Below are 20,760 nucleotides of genomic sequence, written 5' to 3'. Positions count from 1 at the left end.
GTAGATTTCAACAGTTGCTGTACAAAGCAAGTCATCAGGATCTTTTCCCATGATATCAGCTTCACTGAAGAATGTAAATGTGTATTGTCCTTATAACACATTCTTTGATCCCACAATCTTCTTAGCCTTCATCCTGTCTAGCCCATGCCAATCACACACCTCCACTCCCCCCCCCCCCCCCCCCCAATCATACCCCTCACCCATTTCACTCATTCTGTACCCACATTTCCTTCTCCACAGGCTCCTTCTCCTTCTGCTCTATCTCCTCCTTCCATTCCACTCTGCTGTTCATTGCACTTACAACTCTCCCAACATACGTCTGAATGAGATCACTGGTGCCATATTCATATCATATCCCATTATTGCCCATCCCTTCCAGCCATCAGCCACCCCTCCCTCCAAAGCTTCTCCCCATCCCTGGTTCTTGTCTCTTCACAATTGCTCCACACAACACAACCTCTTACCATAGTGAAGCTACATCACTACTGCAATGTAATCACCTGGGAGAATGAAGCTGTGCACATGTCTACAGGTATTTGTGTGTATTTTTTGTAAGTTAGCTCTGAAGAAGATCATTGTGTGAAAACTTAGTAGTACTGTCAGTGTTGTTTATGTGCCTATCAACTGCTCAATGCCTCAGCAGTATGCTGAGTTGCTAGCTTTAGTCCCTTGATTAAATATTTTAGTGTTATTGACAACAGACCTGATTTCTTATGGGGTGTTGACATGCACCCACATGCATGCACGCGCATACACACACACACACACACACACACACACACATACACACACACACACACACACACACACACACACACACACACAATGATTTTATAAGGAATTTGTAGAATAATCTCATACTGAAGAATTTTTTGTAATTTGTTTTAAGAACTCTCTTACACTGTAACAAAAGACTAAGACCAGGTGACATTTTAATTTTTATTTGGAAGTAGACAGTGTTTTTAAATTCCTGATGCTGCATGAAAGTTTGTTATAAAATGTGCATCCAACTGTTTCAGGATATGTGTCAATATGTTCATCCAACTATTTCAGGATTATGTTACTTAAGACTATTTGTATACATGTGGTAGTTATCTTTACACCTAGCACATAATTGTTAACAGTTCTGTGGCCAGATGGTGACAAATTATGTGTTGGCTTCTGCCCTGGATTCTTCAGGCAACATTTGTTTTACAAATTTTCTGACACCAGGATCGCTGAACAAAAACAGATTGCAGGTTAGAACATGTGTATAAATAAATTGTGTGAGTCCAACAATATAACAAAATTCACTGACATGGATGTTCTTGCTGTGGACAAGAGCTACAATTCCCACTTATTCAGGGAAGCCATAGAAATCCACAAATATGACAATAGCTTCAACAATAAAGAGAAAAGCTTCAAGGTGGGTGGATCCTAAATTTCTGTGCTGCAGCAAACAACCATTGTAGGTAACACGGAGAGCACCACAGCAGCAGTGGCTGCAAAAAAGCTTTCAGATGTTGGCACCACAGGTACATATGATCTACAGCCACAAGCTTGACTTCAGTCCACCCTCGGCACTGGTGAGTAAAGGTTTCACAATGCCAACCACTCACGCTGGAGGAGCATCAGAAAAACTGTCAAACAAATGGCTGAAGAACCCAAGAGAGAAGCCAACAGGCACTTTGTGTTTTGCATCTACTGCTGTAGTTATGTACATGCTTTTTCACTGAAATTACACTGTTAATTTTTAAGAACATAATTATTTCATATGCATACAATGGAGCCACTCTCAGTATTTGGTATCAGTAAATTTATTTCTGCAGGAATTCCTTGCTGATAGATTTCCAAAGCACCTATCAGCCTTCTTTTATGGTATAAGTATGCTACTTACATTATGTCTATATTAGCTGCACTGTCCCCATGTACTTATACAGTATGGGATGTGTAGATAAATAAGACCTCTTAGTTGAGTGTCATGATCAACAGTTTCTGACATTTTTCTCAGGAGAAATATATTTGTGAGTAATATTTGAACAGATTTTATGTATATGAGTATCCCATGACATTAAAATGTCCACCATCAACCCCAGAAACTTGCTGCAGTAAACTTTTGAAATACTGGAGCCCCCCAAGATAGATATCAAGATCATCTGCTTTGACTGCCCTTTTTGCTTGTATCCCCATGAAAGTTGCTTTACTTCTATTTATAAAATGGTTGCACCCCCGAAATATTTGTATGCTCTATTTGTCCCTAAACATGTCCTCATTTCTAGAGCCTTTGCAGATTCACTGGTGACTGATAGAACTGTGTCATCAATGCTGGTGGCTGTTGTTTAAGAGCACAAGATCACCCTGACTTTTGAAACCTTGCAGATTTATTAGTTATTTTTCTTTGAATGCTATTAAATGTAATGTAGATGTGGTAATCTGAAATAAATGGCACTAAATATACTGTGCTGTGCTACATTGCTCCTCTAAACTCAGTGAAACTTGTCATCAGGGTCACAAGAACACCTTTGGTTGTATGTGTTTTAAGGAGTTTTTACGGATGCACATCTGGCATGACATAATTGCCTTATAGGTCAAATACATACAGATTTTATAAACAATGTGCACAGTTCACAGTGTGCACAGCTAGCCCTTACCACTCAACTACATGTTTACATCAGTGCCACTAAGTGGTAGCACACTGCAACAGACTTTTATCCCCATTCACTTGGCATATATCCCTCCACATTTTTAGCACATTCCTCAGATATGCCAGTTCACTCACTATGTAGTAAAATTAGAGTGGACACCAGTATATGTAATTATTATACTGATAGAAAAACCTATTTTGTGGGATTCTGAATGAGATACAGTATATTAAGTGTTGGATTTTATCATACAGTAATCTATTTGAGGCACTGAGAACTATAAAGCACATCATCATCGATTGTGAGACTGTAGCATTTGTTCATGTTTCTGACATCTGTTGATCTTATGGTGGGTCTGGTTTATCTGCACTGTAGACCCACAGTGTATATATGAATGAACATTCACAAAAAGCTGTCTCACTGGTTTCTCTGATGTTCACTTAAATGTCAGGTCAAAGACAGTGTGCTTTTGGCCCTTATGGCTCACAGCACCTCATTTGTATTCTATTCAAGTGACCTTGTTGGTAGATATTTAATCATTTCTGCAAACAGCAGTTTGTGTTTGGAGTTAGTTGTTAACTGTGCAGGAACCAGCTTTCCTATGCTGTGTCAACATGAGATCTGTTGAATCTGTTTTGAGTGCTTGCAGGAAAGAAAATTACCAGGAAAAGATAGCCACAAAGGAATTAGGGCCATGCAGACCAGATTCATTGTCTGAGAAAATGATGAAATCAAATAAGCATGACTACAACCTAACATTTAACAAATAAGTGTGTAATAAGCATAAATTCTTGTGTGAGTAGAATGTAAGAATGACTTATTTTCAGCCTGGAAGTTAATATGTTAACTAATACATGTATTTGGGATCTTCTACATTTGTCTGATAAATGCTTCCACTTACACAAAAATGGGGAGTAGTGAAAGCTTAAATATTATTTCATTCTTGCCATAAATTCTACTTAATTATGTACAGAGCTACAAAATTCCACAAAAACTATTCTTTCTTTTTTCAGACAAGTTATGCATATTATTATAATTATTATTATTATTATTGGCAGCAACTGAAGTTTTATATATTTGTTGATCCATGACAGTGATACAACAAATGCTGTTAATTTTACACACTCATATTTATCTGAATTAAAAACTTTGTGAACGCCCAGAATTTATACTTACATGCTGCCACTGGTCATCAAGATAATGAAAAGGATAGACTCCTACTTCCCGTACAGAATGTTGAGTCGCAAACAGGCACGACGAAAAGATTGCCGTGCTTCTGTGACTGTTTGTGTGTGTGTGTGTGTGTGTGTGTGGGTGGGTGGGTGTTTTCTACTTCAAAAGAAGGCCTTTTGGCTGAAAGCTCAAATCATTGTACCTGCCTGTGACTTATCTCCTCTGTATGGTGAGTAGCAATCTACGCTTTCCGTAATTTTGTTGTTGATCCATCCCGGACTTTCCATTGTTAGAACTGTATTGTCAGCATGCATGACAGCTGTTTTATGTACAGCTTCAGTGATCGTGAATCAACGCGCCAGATAGTCAGCTTGTTAACGCTCAGCCTCCAGGATTCAGGGAAGAACACTTGCCCTGGGCCAGATTTGCCTCACAGTTTAATGATGAGCCACCCAGCCTGGATGTGGTTTTTATGCATTTTCTCTAATCTTAGTAGGTGAATACTGAGCTGGTACCTGCCTCAGACACACTACGCAAACATTTAGAAAACTTTCTCACACTTGAATGTGAGACCCACTCTATACTCAGACAAATGAATAGACAAATTTCATTCTGGGAGGAGTGGTGGGATCAGTAAGGACATCTGGCCACCAGCTGTCACTAACATTGCCAAAATTCATCTAAGAAATCCCAACCCCATAGAGAGATGCACAAGGCAAGGAAGGAGAAGAAGAATTGGTTTTTATGAGTCTTTAATTTTCATGATTTTCATAAATATAGTTTTTCCACATACACTAATTTACTAATGACATTACCCAAGTATGCTACATCCTCAACAATAAAGATTGTAAAATTAAAGTGTGTAACAGAATTTTACAACTGTGCCCATGTTATTTAAGAGTGATTTGCTTATTTCAATTGTAAAATGCAACAATTAAAATGAATAAATGTTAATTATATCACACATCCTATACAGTATATCCAGCATCAGAATTATTTAAATAGCAACCAAATAATTTGCAGAAGTTGCCATTAAGCCACATCACTGTTTCCCTCAGATGTAGTCACATGGCTGTATCAAAAGTTTGTTCTAAATCAATGTCTTTAATTGATGATAGTCACATCAGAATAGTATCAGTACACAAAATTTCAGCACAAATCTTGCAAAATACACAGCCCAATAAAAAAAGTGAAACATTCAGGAGACATTGTCAGAAGTCAATGCAACCTTGCACACACCATCAGTGGGTATGTAAATGAGTTGCACTTCTCTGTGGCAGATAGACTGGGCACCAGGTTGTGTTTGTGTGCCCATGTTTAGTGTTAAGAGGCCTGGTATCGTGCATCACTGTGAAGGATGCATAGATGCCACATACTCATGTGAGACAGTGTAATCAGTATCAGACAGAGTTTGAAAGGGACCTCATTGTTGGTCTCCATTTGGCTGACTGATTGAATTGTACAATACCTAGATTTTGGGGCATTTGGATATTACAGTGGCCTGATGTTGGAATGCATGGGGGTAGCCATACCCACCAACATCAAAGTTTCATTTGACCACATCTTACCAGCCCAAGAGAGGATCACCATATGGTGCACTGAGCTCATCATATCATTCCACATCTGTACCTGCCATCTGAGAACAAGTAATGGGTTCCTTGCAACATTCTATGTCCCCTCACCCCCACAACATTGGTCAGAGACTAGCAACAGTCAGACAAAGCAATTACCACCCCAGACATCTTACCACCACAACACAGTCAACTATGTTTGAAGTGATGCCTCATCTGGGAAGAATGTACTGCTGCTGAAAGGCATCCCAAAGTGTTCAGCAACAAACTGTAGTTCTGCACTACATTGGATGGCCATCATTGGCGAGTATGCAACCTGGGGAGTGGTCCCATTCTTCCAGTTTTTTGGGTAAGCAGAGTGTTGTTACTCTTGGTGTCATGGTGTGGGGATCCATCGGGTAAGACTTCAGTTCATGGCTGGTAGTGATTGAGGGAACTGTGATGGCACAACAATATCTAATGGACATCCTGTGTCCTCACATGATATATCTCATGCGATACTGTCATGGTTCATTTTCAACAGGACAATACTCATCCACATATGGCCAATGTCTCTATGAATTGTCTGTATGATGTTGAGGCACTCCTGTGGCCAGCAAGATCCTCAGCTCTCTCCCCAATAGAATATAAATTATGTGGGACTAGCATGGACATCAACTTCGTGTCAGTGGATGTCACAGACCAGATATGGCAGTTGTGGGTCAGATTGGCCCAGGGGAGTACAAGCATGATGACACCCTTCCCAACTGAATCAGTGCATTCCTCCAGCCCATAGGTGGTTGCATCATTGTTCTGCTAATTAGGCTCATATTGCCAAGTTCTTTGTAAACTTGACTTAAATTTATGATCACTGAAATAACATTACATACCCTGAAATGATAATTAAATCAAGACCCTAAGTTGCCGACAGGTGTTGATATACATCAACTGGGACAGTTGAAACTGTTTGCCCCAACTGGGACTTGAACCCGGGATCTCCTGCTTACATGGCAGACACTTTATCCATCTGAGCTACTGAATGCACAGAGGATAGTGTGACTGCAGGGATTTAGCCCTTGCACGCTCCCCGAAAGACCCACATTCCCAACTTAATGTCCACACACTACATTCATAGTGCCCCTGCCCATTACGCTCATCACTCGTGGCAGACAATCTTACCTAGTCCCTTAAGAATTCGGGCAATGTGTGTGCATCTGCACATATCTCACATACCCTCTTAAACCATGAAGTTTCATTTCATTTCCTCCTCCTTTTTGGGTCCTTCACCTATTTTGTCTGGCAGTATATTAAAGTCTTACACACAGAATGTCTACATAATTATGAAAATTCAAATAACTTGCTGTTGTAGCAATATTCATAATCTTACATAACAAGTTACAAAGATGAAATACGGTATAAAAAAATAAGTGTTATGTGCCAGCATTTTATACATCAACTGAAATCAGTTGTAGTCCATATTTCTTATGAAACTCACAGTTGCCTGCAGATAGGGACACAAAGAAAAGTGAAGGAAAAGATTATAGTGTGCAAGAATGATATGAAGAAAGCAACACTATAATGACTTGGAAACCTGTCCTAGTTAAGCACATAACTTCAAACAAAATCATTTTCCTGAGGATCAAAATATTCATAAACCAAGCACACAGCCATAAATACGACAATATCTAAGCAGAATCAAATAATGTGGAGCCACAACATAAAGGTAATATGGTTGAGTTAAATTATCCCTCAGAGACAAATCTGTCTACCTTACTCAATTACTTAATGATCTATCTCTACTTGTAATTTTTTTATTGCTGTTAACTAAAACATCCAGTGATGTTTTGCTCTTCCAGAATTCCATTCCTACACATCACCTCATTTTTACTCGCCCCATTTTTCCATGAAGATAACTGACAAATCAAAATTGAGTATATTTTCTATGCAGACACAGTGTTTAAATGAATCATCATTCACTACATGCCCATCTGATTCCCTCAGTTTCTCTTTAAATTTACTAACAAATACATTCAGAATACTTCTCAGGCCAGTCTAAAACATTTGTTTCCAAAATTAATTAATATTTGCCAAATTTATTCCTTAAGTTCTAGACTCTTTACATGACTCTCAGTGTTGGAATCACATCTATGAGTCACAGCTTCTTCTTATGAATTTATTTGTTTATTTAGTCACCAGTCTTCTGACTGGTCTGATGTGACCTGCCACAAATTCCTCTCCTGTGACAAACTCTTCTTCTCAGAGCAGCAACTGCAACTTATGCCCTGAATTATTTGCTGGATGTATCCAGTCTCTGTCTTCCTCTATGGTTTTTACCCTCTGCAGCTCCCTCTAGTATTATGGAAGTTATTCCCTGATGTCTGAACAAATGTTCTACCATGATATCCCTTCTTCTTGGCAGTGTTTTACATATATTCCTTTCTTTGTCAATTCTACAGAGAACCTCCTCATTCCATACCTTATCAGTCCACCTAATGGATAGCATTCTACTGTAGCACCATATCTCAATTGCTTCAATTCTCTTCTGTTCCAGTTTTCCCATACAATGCTGTGCTCCAAACATACATTCTCAGGAATTTCTTCCGCAAATTAAGCTTTTGTATGTCCATCCTTATTAGCAGGAGGTCTCAGGGACAATGGCCGTATACTGTCTTGACAATAAATAAAAGCACCTACAGCCATCCTTATGGTTTTATTTTATTTTGTCGCTACCAGTTTCAGCACTTCATTGCATCATCTTCAGTCTGTTTTTGCTGCAGTACAGGTTGATATGATCCCCATGCATAACCTGTCAATTGCCAGAATTACTGGATATGCAGATAATGTGTCAACACTCCAACTATCAACTGCCAGTTGATGGTCGGAGTGCTGACACATTATCTGCATATCCAGTAATGCTGGCAACTGATGGGTTATGCATGGGGATCATCTCAACCTGTACCACATCATAAACAGCCTGAAGATGACGCAATGAAGCATTGAAACTCGTAGTGACAAAATAAAATAAAATCATAAGGATGGCTGTAGGTGTTTTTATTTTTTGTCCTCAAATTAAGATCTGTGTTTGATACTAGAAGTCTTCTCTTGGCCAGGAATGCACTAATCTGCTTTTTATGTCCTCTTCCCTCTGTCCATCATGGGTTCTTTTGGTGCCTATGTAGCAGAGTTCTTTAACTTCATCTACTTTGTAATCACCTGTCCTGATGTTAAGTTTCTTGCTATTCTCATTTCTGCTACTTCTTATTACTTTCATCTTCCCTTGATTTACTCTCAGTCAATATTCCATACTCTTTGACTATTCATTCCATTCAGCACATCCTGTAATTCTTCTTCACTTTCACTGAGGATAGCAATGTCATCAGCCATTCTTATCATTGATATCTTTTCATCTCGAATTTCAATTACACTATTGAACCTTTCTTTTATTTCCATCATTGTGTCTTTGATGTATAGATTGAACAGCAGGGGTGAAACACTACATATCTGTCATACATCCATTTTGATCCGAGCACTTCAGTCTTGGTCTTCCACTCTTACTGTTCTCTCTTGGTTCTTGTTCATATTGTATATCACCTGTCTTTCCCTACAACTTATCCTTATTTTTCTCAGAATTTTGAACATCTTTCACCATTTTACAATGACAAATTATTTTTCTAGATCAACAAATTCTATGAGCGTGTCTTGATATTTCTGTACTCTTGTTTCCATTATCAACCGCAATGTCAGAACTGCCTGTCTGGTTATTTTACCCCAACACCACATTCCAGTCCCCCATGACTATTAGATTTTCATCTCCCCTTACATACTGAATTATCCCTTCAGTATCCTCATATACTCTCTTTTATCTCTTCATCTGCCATCTGCAGTGTTGGCATGAGTACCTGAACTATTGCTGTTGGTGTTGGTTTGCTGTCAATTCTGATAAGAACAACCACATCACTGAACTGTTCACAGTAACTCTCTCTCTCTGCCCTGCCTTCCAATTCATAATGGAGCCTACTCCCATTATACTATTTTCTGCTGCTGTTGACATTGTCCTATATTCATCTGACCAGAAATCCTTGTCTTCTTTCCATTTCACTTCACTTACCTCCACTATATCTATACTGAGCCTTAACATTTCCCTTTTCAGATTTTCTAGCTTCCCTACAATATTTGAACTTCCAACATTCCGTGTCCTGATTTGTAGTACACTGTTGTTTCATTGGTTACTCAGTCTTATTCTCATAGACACCTCTGCACTGGCAGTCCCCTCCTGGAGATCTGAATGGGAGACTTTTCCAGAATCTTTTGAGTTCATCATGACACTTTTCTCAGTTACAGGCTACACGCTCTGTAGATACACTTTATGTGTCTTTAATGCAATGATTTCTGTTGCCTTCTGCATCCTCATACCATCAATCTTCATTGATTTTTCCACCTTGAGTGGCAGTTTCCCACCCACAGGGCAAGAGAGTGCCCTGAAACTCTGCACACTTTTTCACCCTCTTTGACAAGGCTGTTAGCTGAATGATGGTAACTTCTAATACCGGAAGTGTTTGGCCACCACTGCTTATGAATTTTATTAAAAATTTAAGTGGTGGTGGAGTTGAAACCTGAGACTTCATTAATATCAAGCTGAAGTCCTCAAAGGGGTGCTTTAATGTTTGGAAATAGGTGAAAATCAAATGGGATAAAGTTGGGACTATATGTAGGATGATAAATGCCAGTGAACACAAGGTGTCTCATTGTTACATATGTCACAGTGCTTGTGTGTTTTTTGGCATTGTCATGCTGAAGGAGATTGTGCTTCAAGTGTGGACAAACACTTTGAATTCCTACTTTCAGTTTTCTGAGGATCTCTCATGCATCAACCTAGTTATGGTACACACCACCGCATAACACACTGCAATTCAGAGCCCTCTAATGGCCAAGGGTTGCATCTTGTCACCGAGTAATATGTATGACATGTAATACATCAACCAATATTGAGAACAGAATAAAAAATTTGAAGGCATTCCTTTTCAGCAAGCCCCCATATATCACGAGGAACTGCTGGTTTTTTTGAAGTATTGGCTATCCTGCTAACTTGACTATTTCAAACTTAGCCCCAGTATGTACAAATTTGTGTACCCTTTTATTGATATTGAAGTAGTAATGTAGTTTCAAAGAGCCTCTTCTCTTTGGTGGTGTGTATATTGACTTACTAAACTAAACTGATGTCTTTTATTCTTGTTGTTGATGATGAATGGCTGAATTAGTGATTTATTTCTATGTAAATCTTATATAATATGTTTCAGGATGTCACCAGTATTTAATGCATTTTTGGCAAACTTGCCACAATTGTTGGACCAAAATCAACTTATGGGCTGTTCTCTCCTGCCAACATGCCTTGTGCTTTTACAGTATTGTCCTTGTCCTCATCATCCAGGAGAATTCCAAGTTCCAGCATATAGCTTATGGTTTCTCGAGCCCCATACACGTCGGTCTTGGCTAATGGCAGTTCTTGTTCTGATGTACAAGGTATCCTAGACTGGTTAAAATATATTATGATATATTATTAGTAGTTTTACAAATATTATTTTTATAATGGTATTCCAGCTAAATCCTTTCACATATAAATTTAACTGCTACATTTTTATACATTATGGATTCTAATTTAGACACAACACATGACTTTAATCAATTTATTATAATACTTCTTATAATTATAATGTCCATTATTTCTAAAATATATTTTGTGGTGAAGTCTTTTAATGTAACCCTACTGATCAGTTCTTTGTGCCATTATATGTATTGCAAAAATGTCTGTGCAAATAGCAACCTTTTCTTTAAGATAACTGTACTGGAAATTTCAAACTGCTTATTGGGAACTACTTCAGAGTAGCCTCATTTCTTCAATTTTCTCTTCCACATACCATATATGTTTCATCTCTCAACCATGAAGAGTCATGGTACAGATGATATTTTATCTTCTGTTTACTTAATGACATCTATTTTCATATTTATGAGTTCTACAACTTCCACAAAACAACATGAGCCACAACATCAATGCTTGCACTAAAGATGCCCTTTCAATGTTAAAAACATATGATAGTGCACTTACTGTTTGTAACTGTGCAGAAAGACATGTTATTGTTAGATTACATTATCGGCAGTAAACTAATATAAACAGCAACAACTGAAACACTGAAATATATCTGGGAGTAACAGTCCAGAGGGATGTAAATGGACTGACTTGCTAAAAATATTTGTAGTGAAAAACAGATTCATTGCAAGAATTTAAGAAAATGGAATTCATTCATGAAATCACCTGGTCAATTGATTATTTAATATTTTTTGTTAATTTGGTCTATTACTATCGAAGATTAATAGATGAGATATCAAAGATTCAAAAAAGAGTAATGCGCTTTACTATGGGATTGATAAGCAGGTGTGAGAATATTATGGAGATGCTCATCAAACTCTAGTGACAGGTGCTACAACAGTGACATTTTACTCAAGGAGAAGGTAACTTAAAATTTGGCGAGTTTATATTCCGCGAAAAGTCAAGCACTGTATTACTTCCTCTTGCATACATCTTCCAAAACAACCACATTCAGAAAATAAGAGAACTCAGCTTTTAGGGAAGTTTAATGACAGTTATTCTTTTTGTCGACCAATTTGGAATGGAATGCAAAGAAGAGACAATGATACTGGACACTCTAGGAGTTGTACCTGTTGTCGAGCAGTCACCCATTTTATTACACTTTATGAGGAAGTTGATAAAATATTAATATAAGGAACCTGGATCTGTAATGATTGTACTACTTATTACTGTATTAGAGAGGTATTTTTTCCATTTCATTGAAAACTTAACTCCTCAAAACTGACCAAACTGCTGTTTCTGGGTTTCAAATAAATATATTGTTTGCCGTTTGCTTTACTGGTTTAGGTGTTTTGTTAAAAGTTTTTTGTATGTGCACACATATTTAAGGAATGCAAGCTTTGAATTAATTTTTATCTCCATGTGTAGTTTTGTCTTATTAACTCTAGATGCACTAACTCATTTTGATATGTGTGACCTACTTTTTGTGAGCCTGGTTCCATATTGTTACAAAATAGAAGCATTTACTGAATTCAGTATTCAGTTGAAAAATTGTAGTTGCCCTTTGTGGAAGTGTATTTCATGAGTGACCACCTGGTGAGGCTCAGTTTTTTTAATAAATACCTCCATACTTTCTTTTGGTTGAACTAACTGAATTTAATTTTGGCAACTATACAAACTGCACTGATCTCATTGCAATTTGTAATTTGATCCTGCTATAAGAACAACATATCCATATTTAGTAGAACTGACTGATTCTTTTCCTATATCGCTGATCAAGTTTCTGAACGTAGTCCATGGTTAATAACTGCTGATACACTCATGTTCTCTGTGACAAAGTTTCACACAAATTTTGAAATGTTATATGCATGCCTGTCTCTGAATATTTTCACATTTTATTCCTGAAGAATCAAGTTAACCAAGTTCACTAGCAATTCTTTTTATTACTATGACCAGTTTCAGCAGATTTGATCATTTGAAAATGGGTCACAACCTGAAACTATTCCTCAAGTGAATAAAAGTCAAATTCACAATGTTGCCTGTTTTTCTATCGTATTGTGGCTATCATGCCTACATTTATGTGTTCACTATGCTGTTCATAGCAGCTTACCTGCACTTCAGTTCTCTTATTTATTATTAGATCAACTTCTGCATTATCTTACATGTTTTTGTGTCAGTGACACTGTATTCCCCCTTCCCCTCACTGATGGACTATGGACATAGCCATTGATAGGTTGGTTTGCATGCCTTAGCAATTCAGACAACATACCATATCTGCAACTACAACATAGGGGTATCCATTGAGAGATCTGACAAAGGGGTAGTTCCTGAAGAGGGGGAGCAGCCTTTTCAGTAGTTCCAGAGGCAACAATCTGGATGATTGATTGATCTGCCCTAGTAACACCAAAGAAAACATCTTTGCTATGCTGGTACTGCAACGGCCGAAAGCATAAGGAAACTTCAGCAGTAATCTTTCCCAAGGCCATGCAGCTCTACTATATGGGTAAATGATAATTGTGTTGTCTTTGGGTAAAATATTCTGGAGGGAAAATAGTCCCCCATTCAGATCTCTGAGTGGGGACTACTCAGGAGGATGTTGTCATCAAGAGAAACAAAACTGGCTTTCTACACATTGGAGCCTGGAATGTTGGATCCCTTAATCAGGCAGGTAGATTAGAAAATATGATAGATGGATAGGTTAAAGATAGATATAGTAGGAATTAGGGAAGTTCAATGGCAGGAGGAACAGTAATTTTGGCCATATAAATACAGAGTTATAAATACAAAATCAAATAGGGGTAATGCAGGACCAGGTTTAATAATGAATAAGAAAATAGGAATGTGAGTAAGTTACTATGAGCAGCATAGTGAACACATCATAGACAAGACAGACAAAAAGCCCACACGTACCACACTAGTACAAGTTTATATGCCAACTAGCTCTGCAGGTGCTGAAGAGACAGAAGAAATGTATGATAAGATAAAATAATTATGCAGATAGCTAAGGGAAGTGAAAATTTTTTGTGATGTGGGACTGGCATTTCACAGTAGGAAAAGCAAAGTAAGGAAAAATAATGAGTCAATGTGAACTGGGTGAAAGGAATGAAAGACAAAGCTGCCTGGTAGAATTTTGTGTAGAGCATAATTTAATCATCACTGACACTTGGTTTAAGAATCATGAAAGAAAGTTGTATACATGGAAGAGACCTCATCTACATCTACATGATTACTCTGCTATTCACAATAAAGTGCCTGACAGAGGGTTCAATGAACCACCTTCATGCTATCATTCAACCGTTCCACTCTCGAATGGCATGCAGGGAAAACAAGCACTTAAATTTTTCTGTGTGAGCCCTAATTTCTCTTATTTTATTGTGATGATCATTTCTCACTATGTAGGTGGGTGGCAACAGAATTTCCATGGGCAGATGTGGAATTTGATAACAATTTATTGTTTATGAACTATAGATTAATACTGAAGAAATTTCAAAAAGGTAGGAATTTAAAGAGATGGTACCTTGATAAGTTGGCAGAACCAGAGGTTGTCAAGAGTTTCAGAGGGAGCATTAGGCAACAGATGACTAGAATAGATAAAGGGATACATTAGAAGGCACATGGGTAGCTTTAAGAGATGAAATACTGAAAGCAGTAGAGAATCAAATAGCTAAAAAGACAATGCCTAAAAGAATGTCTAGGACAATATGGGAGATATTGAATTTAATCAATAGAATGAGAAAATATAAAAATGCAGCAAACAAAGTAGGGGAAAAGGAGGACAAACATTAAAAAAATTAGACTGACAGGATGTGCAAAATGGCTAAGCAGGAATGGCTAGAGGACAAATGTAAACATTTAGAAGTATATTTCATTAGGGAAAAGATAGATACCACCTACTGGAAAATTACAGAGGCCTTTGCATAAAAGGGAAGCAGCTGTATGAACATCAAGAGCTCAGACGGAAAAACAGTATTAAGCAGAGAAGGAAAGCTGAAAGGTTGAAGGAGTGTGTAGAGGGGCTGTACAAGGGAGATGAATTTGGGGCATCATTATAAAAATTGAAGAGAACACAGATGAAGATGATAGGAGAGATATGATACTGCAAAAAGAATTTGATAGAGCACTGGAAGATCTAAGTCAAAACAAGGCACTTGGAGTAGACAGTACACTATCAGAACTACTGACAGCCTTAGGAGAGCCATCCATGACAAAATTATTCTATCTGGTGTGCAAGATGTATGAGACAGGTGAAATAACCTCAAACTTCAATAAGAATGTAATAATTCCAGTTCCAAAGAAAGCTGGTGCTGAGAAGTGTGAATATCACCAAACTGTCAGTTTACTAATTCATGGTTGCAAAGTACTAACATGAATTCTTTACATTATAATGCAAAAGCTGGTAGACGTCAACTTTGGGGAAGATCACTTTGGAATCTAGAGAAATGTTGGAACATGAGGGCAATACTGAACCTACAGCTTCTATTCAAAGATAGGTTAAGGAAAAACAAACCTTCATTTATAGCATTTATAGACTTAGACAAAGCTTCTGACAATGTTGACTAGAATACTCTCTTTGGAATTCAGAAGGTAGCAGGGGTAAAATACAGGGAACAAAAGGCTGTATACAACTTGTACAGAAACCAGACGGCAGTTATAAGAGTTGAGTAGCATGAAAGGGGAGCAGTGGTTGAGAAGGACAGGGTTGTAGCCTATACCTGGTATTCAATCCATACATTGAGCAAGTAAAGAAGAAAACCAAAGAAAAATTATGGATAGGGACTATTGTTCTGGAAGAATAAACAAAAACTTTGAGATTTGCCAACGACATTTGATTTCTGCAAGAGACAGCAAGACACTTGGAAGAGCATTTGAATGGAGTGGGCAGTGTCCTGAAAGAGGGATATAAGATGAACATTAACAAAAGCAAAACAAGAGTAATGGAATGAAGTTGAATTAAATCAAGTGATGCTGAGAGAATTAAATGAGACATTTAAAGTAGTAGATTGGTTTTGCTGTTTGGACAGCAAAGTACCTAACAATGGCCAAAGCAGAGAGGATATAAAATGTAGACTGGCAATGACAAGAAAAGTGTTTCTGAAGAAGAGAAATTTGTTAACATTGAATACAGATGCAAGTGTTAAGAAGCCTTTTCTGAAGGTATTTGTATGGAGTGTATCCATGTATGGAACTGAAGCATGGATGATAAACAGTTTGGACAAGAATATAATAGAAGGTTTCAAAACATGGTGCCACAGGATCATGTTTAAGATTAGATGGGTAGATCATGTAGCTAATGAGCAAGTACTGAATAGAACTGGTGAGGAAAGAAATTTATGGCACAACCCAACTAGAAGAAGGAATCGGTTGATAGGACACATTCTGAGACATCAAGAGATCAGGAGTTTAGTATTGGAGGGAAGTAAGGGGGGTTAAAATTGTAGACGGAATCCAAGAGATAAAGACAGTAAGCATATTCAGAAGAATGTAAGATTCAGTAATTATTTGGAGATAAAGAAACTTTCACAGGATAGGGTAGTATGGAGAGCTGCATCAAAACAGTATGAAGACCACAACAACAACAAACCTGTACTAACATGCCCAGAAGTTGCTGTTCTTCCTGCAACCAGATTTCAGTTCTTCCACACCATGTCTAAACTATATGTAACATAAACAAAATTGTTATTACTTTTAGAAACACCAGAGAAAAGACATTTGCATTTTTGTTGTGTGCATTACTGTAAAGTCTATGGCACAAAATACTTTTTATTGAAGCATATATTAAGATTTGTTACAATCTGTTCACATACTGAGCATAGGAAAAGTGATTGCTTATGTGCCTCTTGTGTGTATTTTTTTTTTGTATAATATTTGTCTTCATAGTCTCTGTGGGAACATTACATAAGGGGTGAATTATGTGTGTAGATTCTAACATGAAGGCTAGTTCTTGGCATTTTTTAGCATGTTGTTCTGTAATTATTAAGTGCCTGCCAAGTGAAATTTCTTAACTTTTCACAACACCCTAGTGAGATGAATGGAACTGGTGCATTTGTGCTGACTTTCTTTACATATCTTGTTAGTTTGACCTGGTCTAGACACCACACACTTGATCACTATTCCACCATTAGCAACAGAGATGTTCTCTGGCAAAAGTGTTGTTTCCCAGTGCCTTATCAGTAAATGATGTCTGCAACTAAGCCGGTATATCTGTTCTAAATCAAATTACCACATTTAATATTCCCAAGTATTTGTATGACATGAATGTCTCAAGTTATTATTCATAAATCTTCAGTTACATTTTTTAATTTCACGAAGGTGACACTTGTTAATAGTTAGTTAATAGTCTTAGTGCCAGGTTGATATATCGTCATAATCAGGTTTGGTATTACTGTAAATATCACTAAGGGAGGACTTGAACCTACGAAGAGGAATATATATTCTTAGTATAAATATCTTATGTAAATGCCCTTGTAGATAGCATTGGTAGCCCTCTGAGGCTGTTAATGGATGGTTCTATTGTAGTGCAAAGGTTGAATCACTGGAAAATGACTGTGAAATGTAGGTACACTGAAGTGCCAATGAAACTGGTATAGGCATGCATATTCAAATACAGAGGTATGTAAATATGCAAAATACTGCACTGCAGTCAGTGAGTTTGAAAGTGGTGTTATAGTCTGTTCACGAGCGATGGGAGGCACTGTGAATATCAGGAATCCAGTAAAACATCAAATCTCTTATATTGCTGTGGCCAGAAATAGATTCTGCAAGAATGGAATCAATGACGACTGAGGAGAATCATTCAATGTGGCAGAAGTGCAACCCTTCCTCAAATTACTTTAGATTTCGAAGCTGGACCATCAACAAGTGTCAGCATTTGAATCATTCAATGAAAAATCATTGATATGGGCTTTTGGAGCCCACTCATGTACCCTTGATGACTGCACAAGGCAAAGTTTTATGCCTCGTGTGGGGCCCTTGACCACTGACATTGGACTGTTGATGACTGGAAACATGTTACCTGGTCAGACAAGTCTCATTTCAAATAGTATTGAGCCGATGGACATGTGTTGGTATGGAGACAACCTCATAAATCCATGGACACTGCATGTCAGCAAGGAACTGTTCAAGCTGGTGGAGTCTCTGTAATGGTGGTGGTGGGGGGGGGGGGGGGGGGGGGGTGCGGTTTGAGTGATATGGGCCACCTGATACATCTAGATACTACTCTGACAGGTGACACATACATAAGCATCCTGTCTGATCACCTGCATCCATTCATGTCCATTGTGTATTCTGACAGACTTGGGCAATTCTGGCAGGACAATGCTACAACCCACACATCCAGAATTGCTACAGAGTGGCTCCAGGAACACTCTTATGAGTTTAAACACTTCTGCTGGCCACCAAACTCCCCATACATGAACATTATTGAACATATCTGGGATGTCTTGCAACATGCTGTTCATCAGAGATTTCTACCCCCTTGTACTCTTATGAATTTATGGATAGCCCTGCAGGATTCATGGAGTCAGTTCCCTCCAACACTACTTCACGCATTAGTCAATCCATGCCATGCCATTTTGTGGCACTTCTGTATGCTTGTTGGAGCCCTACACGATATTTGGCAGGTGTACAAATTTCCTTGGCTCTTTAGTGTAGATCTCCAACTGACAAGGAGTTTGTGCAAAGACTGGTACTTGGCACTCAACCTAAGGTATTGTACTGCAATGCATATAAGTAAAATTGTTTGATTACATCTTGATTCATCAATCAAAGGAATCAGTTATAGTAGGCAAACATATATGGGACTATCCATACAGTGCAGTGTTAGATAAGAAAATTATTCAAAAAGTTGTAGGGAATGCTGATGGCAGACTCTGATTGAACAGAAGGATACTAAGGAGGCATACTACATCCACAAAAACGATGCATGTAAATCTTACAGACAACTGCTTCTTGCATGTTGTCTGTCCACCTTTGGAGCTATTCTTTACAAATTTTGATACTGATGCAAAACAATATAGGTGACCATGTCCCAATTCAGGCTGATAGAACAATAAATGTTCAAAACCATGACCACCAATACATTATAGCTATTAATACAGTAGATTTGGTTAAACATATTTATTCTTCCAACTTATTGTTCATTCCTAATATTGGTGTGCTTCAGCTAGGTATATGTAAATATTATTCTCATATCTCAAAACATTCTGTTTGGATTGCCTTTATAATCTACCTAGTTTTTAACACAGAGCTGTCATCATTTAAGTTATTGTTATCATTGTACATATTGTAAATGGTAACTTTTCTGTTTCCAGTACCAGTATAATCAACCTCCACACAGTGGCCAACTTCAGTCACTTATCAAAATTGTGCTGAATACATTGGACTCACAACATCATCAGTGTCGTCATATACCTGCAACTCTAGTTATGGGAACATTGCCATCTCGTTCTGAAGGTTAGTTTCACTCTTGTATAATGAATTTTTGTTATCTTGTTTATGAGTGGCAATATTCTTGCCAGTAATATTCTTCTCAATGTGTCACTGAATTTTACATCACTCTATTAGTGGTTCATCCATTACAAAGGTAAAAGTAAAGTTGTATCAGTAATGCATTACTGGCTGGGATTCCACTTGGGTTTTCAGCCAATTTTAAAAGTTTCCTTATTCACATTTCACTGGCCACAAATTCACTATAAAACCATAAGTGTTTTGTGTTTAATGTAGCTGTTTCATCTAGTGGATTTTCTTGAGTGCTTCTAAATTATGTTGTGTAAAATAGCTTGTGAAACTCAATGTCAGTACTTGCCTTGAGTAATACCAATGAGTCCAATAATATTCATGTTCACACCTGACAAACACTGCTATATTCTTAGAGAGTGATAATGACACAGAGGAAGAGCTCATGGAAGATGCATCACTTTGGAAGGTGCTGTGGTGCTGTGCACATTATCACCAATTGTGCATCTGCTGTGTGTCACATAGACTTTGCACCTCCCAACCTATTTCCCATAAAAGGTGCACCACAGACTGGCAACTGTTTTTTATTCTTGTTACTTATGTTATGTTAACTGCTCATATTGGGCATCTGTACAAGACTTCACTCTTCACAAACTTTCTATATAAACCTTTTTAGCAGTACTAGACTTGATGTGGATTTGTATTGTATTCAGTTTGGTCCATTAATTCTCACATGTACATTACTGCACATTGTATAATCACATCTTGTTCTTGGTGTTCAGACCATGTCAAATTGGAGTTAAAACTTGAGCTTTCACTTATTGTCACATTTTGTTCAGGAGTTGACTTCCTTTATAGTTTTGTTCAAGCTTGTAGCTCATCAGGTGACATCTCTTAGAATTCTAACATCTGTTAGTCATGGAATCTGCTTGGGAAAATGCAAGAAACTAGCCAAGTGGCAGTGTGTTTCCCCTCCCACACTGGGCCACAGTTGAGGGACAGAAGTAGAACGGAGACCATCCACAGCATCTCCTACCCTACAAAGAGTTACAATTTTTGCTTATACTCCTTTGAAGATGCTCTATATCAAGTGCTTGTCTCCAGGCACCACTCAGATTATAACCTTCACCTCTGTTAAAATTGACACTGCACATGCAAATTCCTACCACTCCTTTTAGTACTTAATCTCAGTAAGCTAACAGAGGGAGATGACCTTTGTTTTTCCAAAGTAAACTTTGTGCCCCTGTGTAACACTATATTCCTCTATTGATGATTCCAATTTTTGATCATTGAGATTATTTTATGCTAGAATCCTGCTGGAAAAAATCTTTGATGTCAGTAGTGCAGATTGTTTTCATAATACCATAATGCCATTGGA

The 20,760-nt window shown here is 37.8% G+C and overlaps 1 protein-coding gene across 1 annotated transcript in view; it reads left to right on the top strand.

The window, feature by feature from the left end:
* The window catches only part of LOC124723145 (protein unc-79 homolog), an 868,025-nt gene that overhangs the window by 447,923 nt on the left and 399,342 nt on the right, over positions 1 to 20,760 (top strand). Inside the window, exons 27-28 of the mRNA XM_047248336.1 lie at positions 10,642 to 10,864; positions 19,238 to 19,379. Of these exons, the coding sequence (XP_047104292.1) occupies positions 10,642 to 10,864; positions 19,238 to 19,379 (365 nt within the window). The remainder of the gene's footprint in view (positions 1 to 10,641; positions 10,865 to 19,237; positions 19,380 to 20,760) is intronic.

This window comes from Schistocerca piceifrons, chromosome X (genome assembly GCF_021461385.2).
Source record: "Schistocerca piceifrons isolate TAMUIC-IGC-003096 chromosome X, iqSchPice1.1, whole genome shotgun sequence".
Classification (NCBI taxonomy): domain Eukaryota; kingdom Metazoa; phylum Arthropoda; class Insecta; order Orthoptera; family Acrididae; genus Schistocerca; species Schistocerca piceifrons.
The sequence above is the reverse complement of the archived record's forward strand: the minus strand, read 5'-3'. Positions and strand labels throughout refer to the sequence as shown.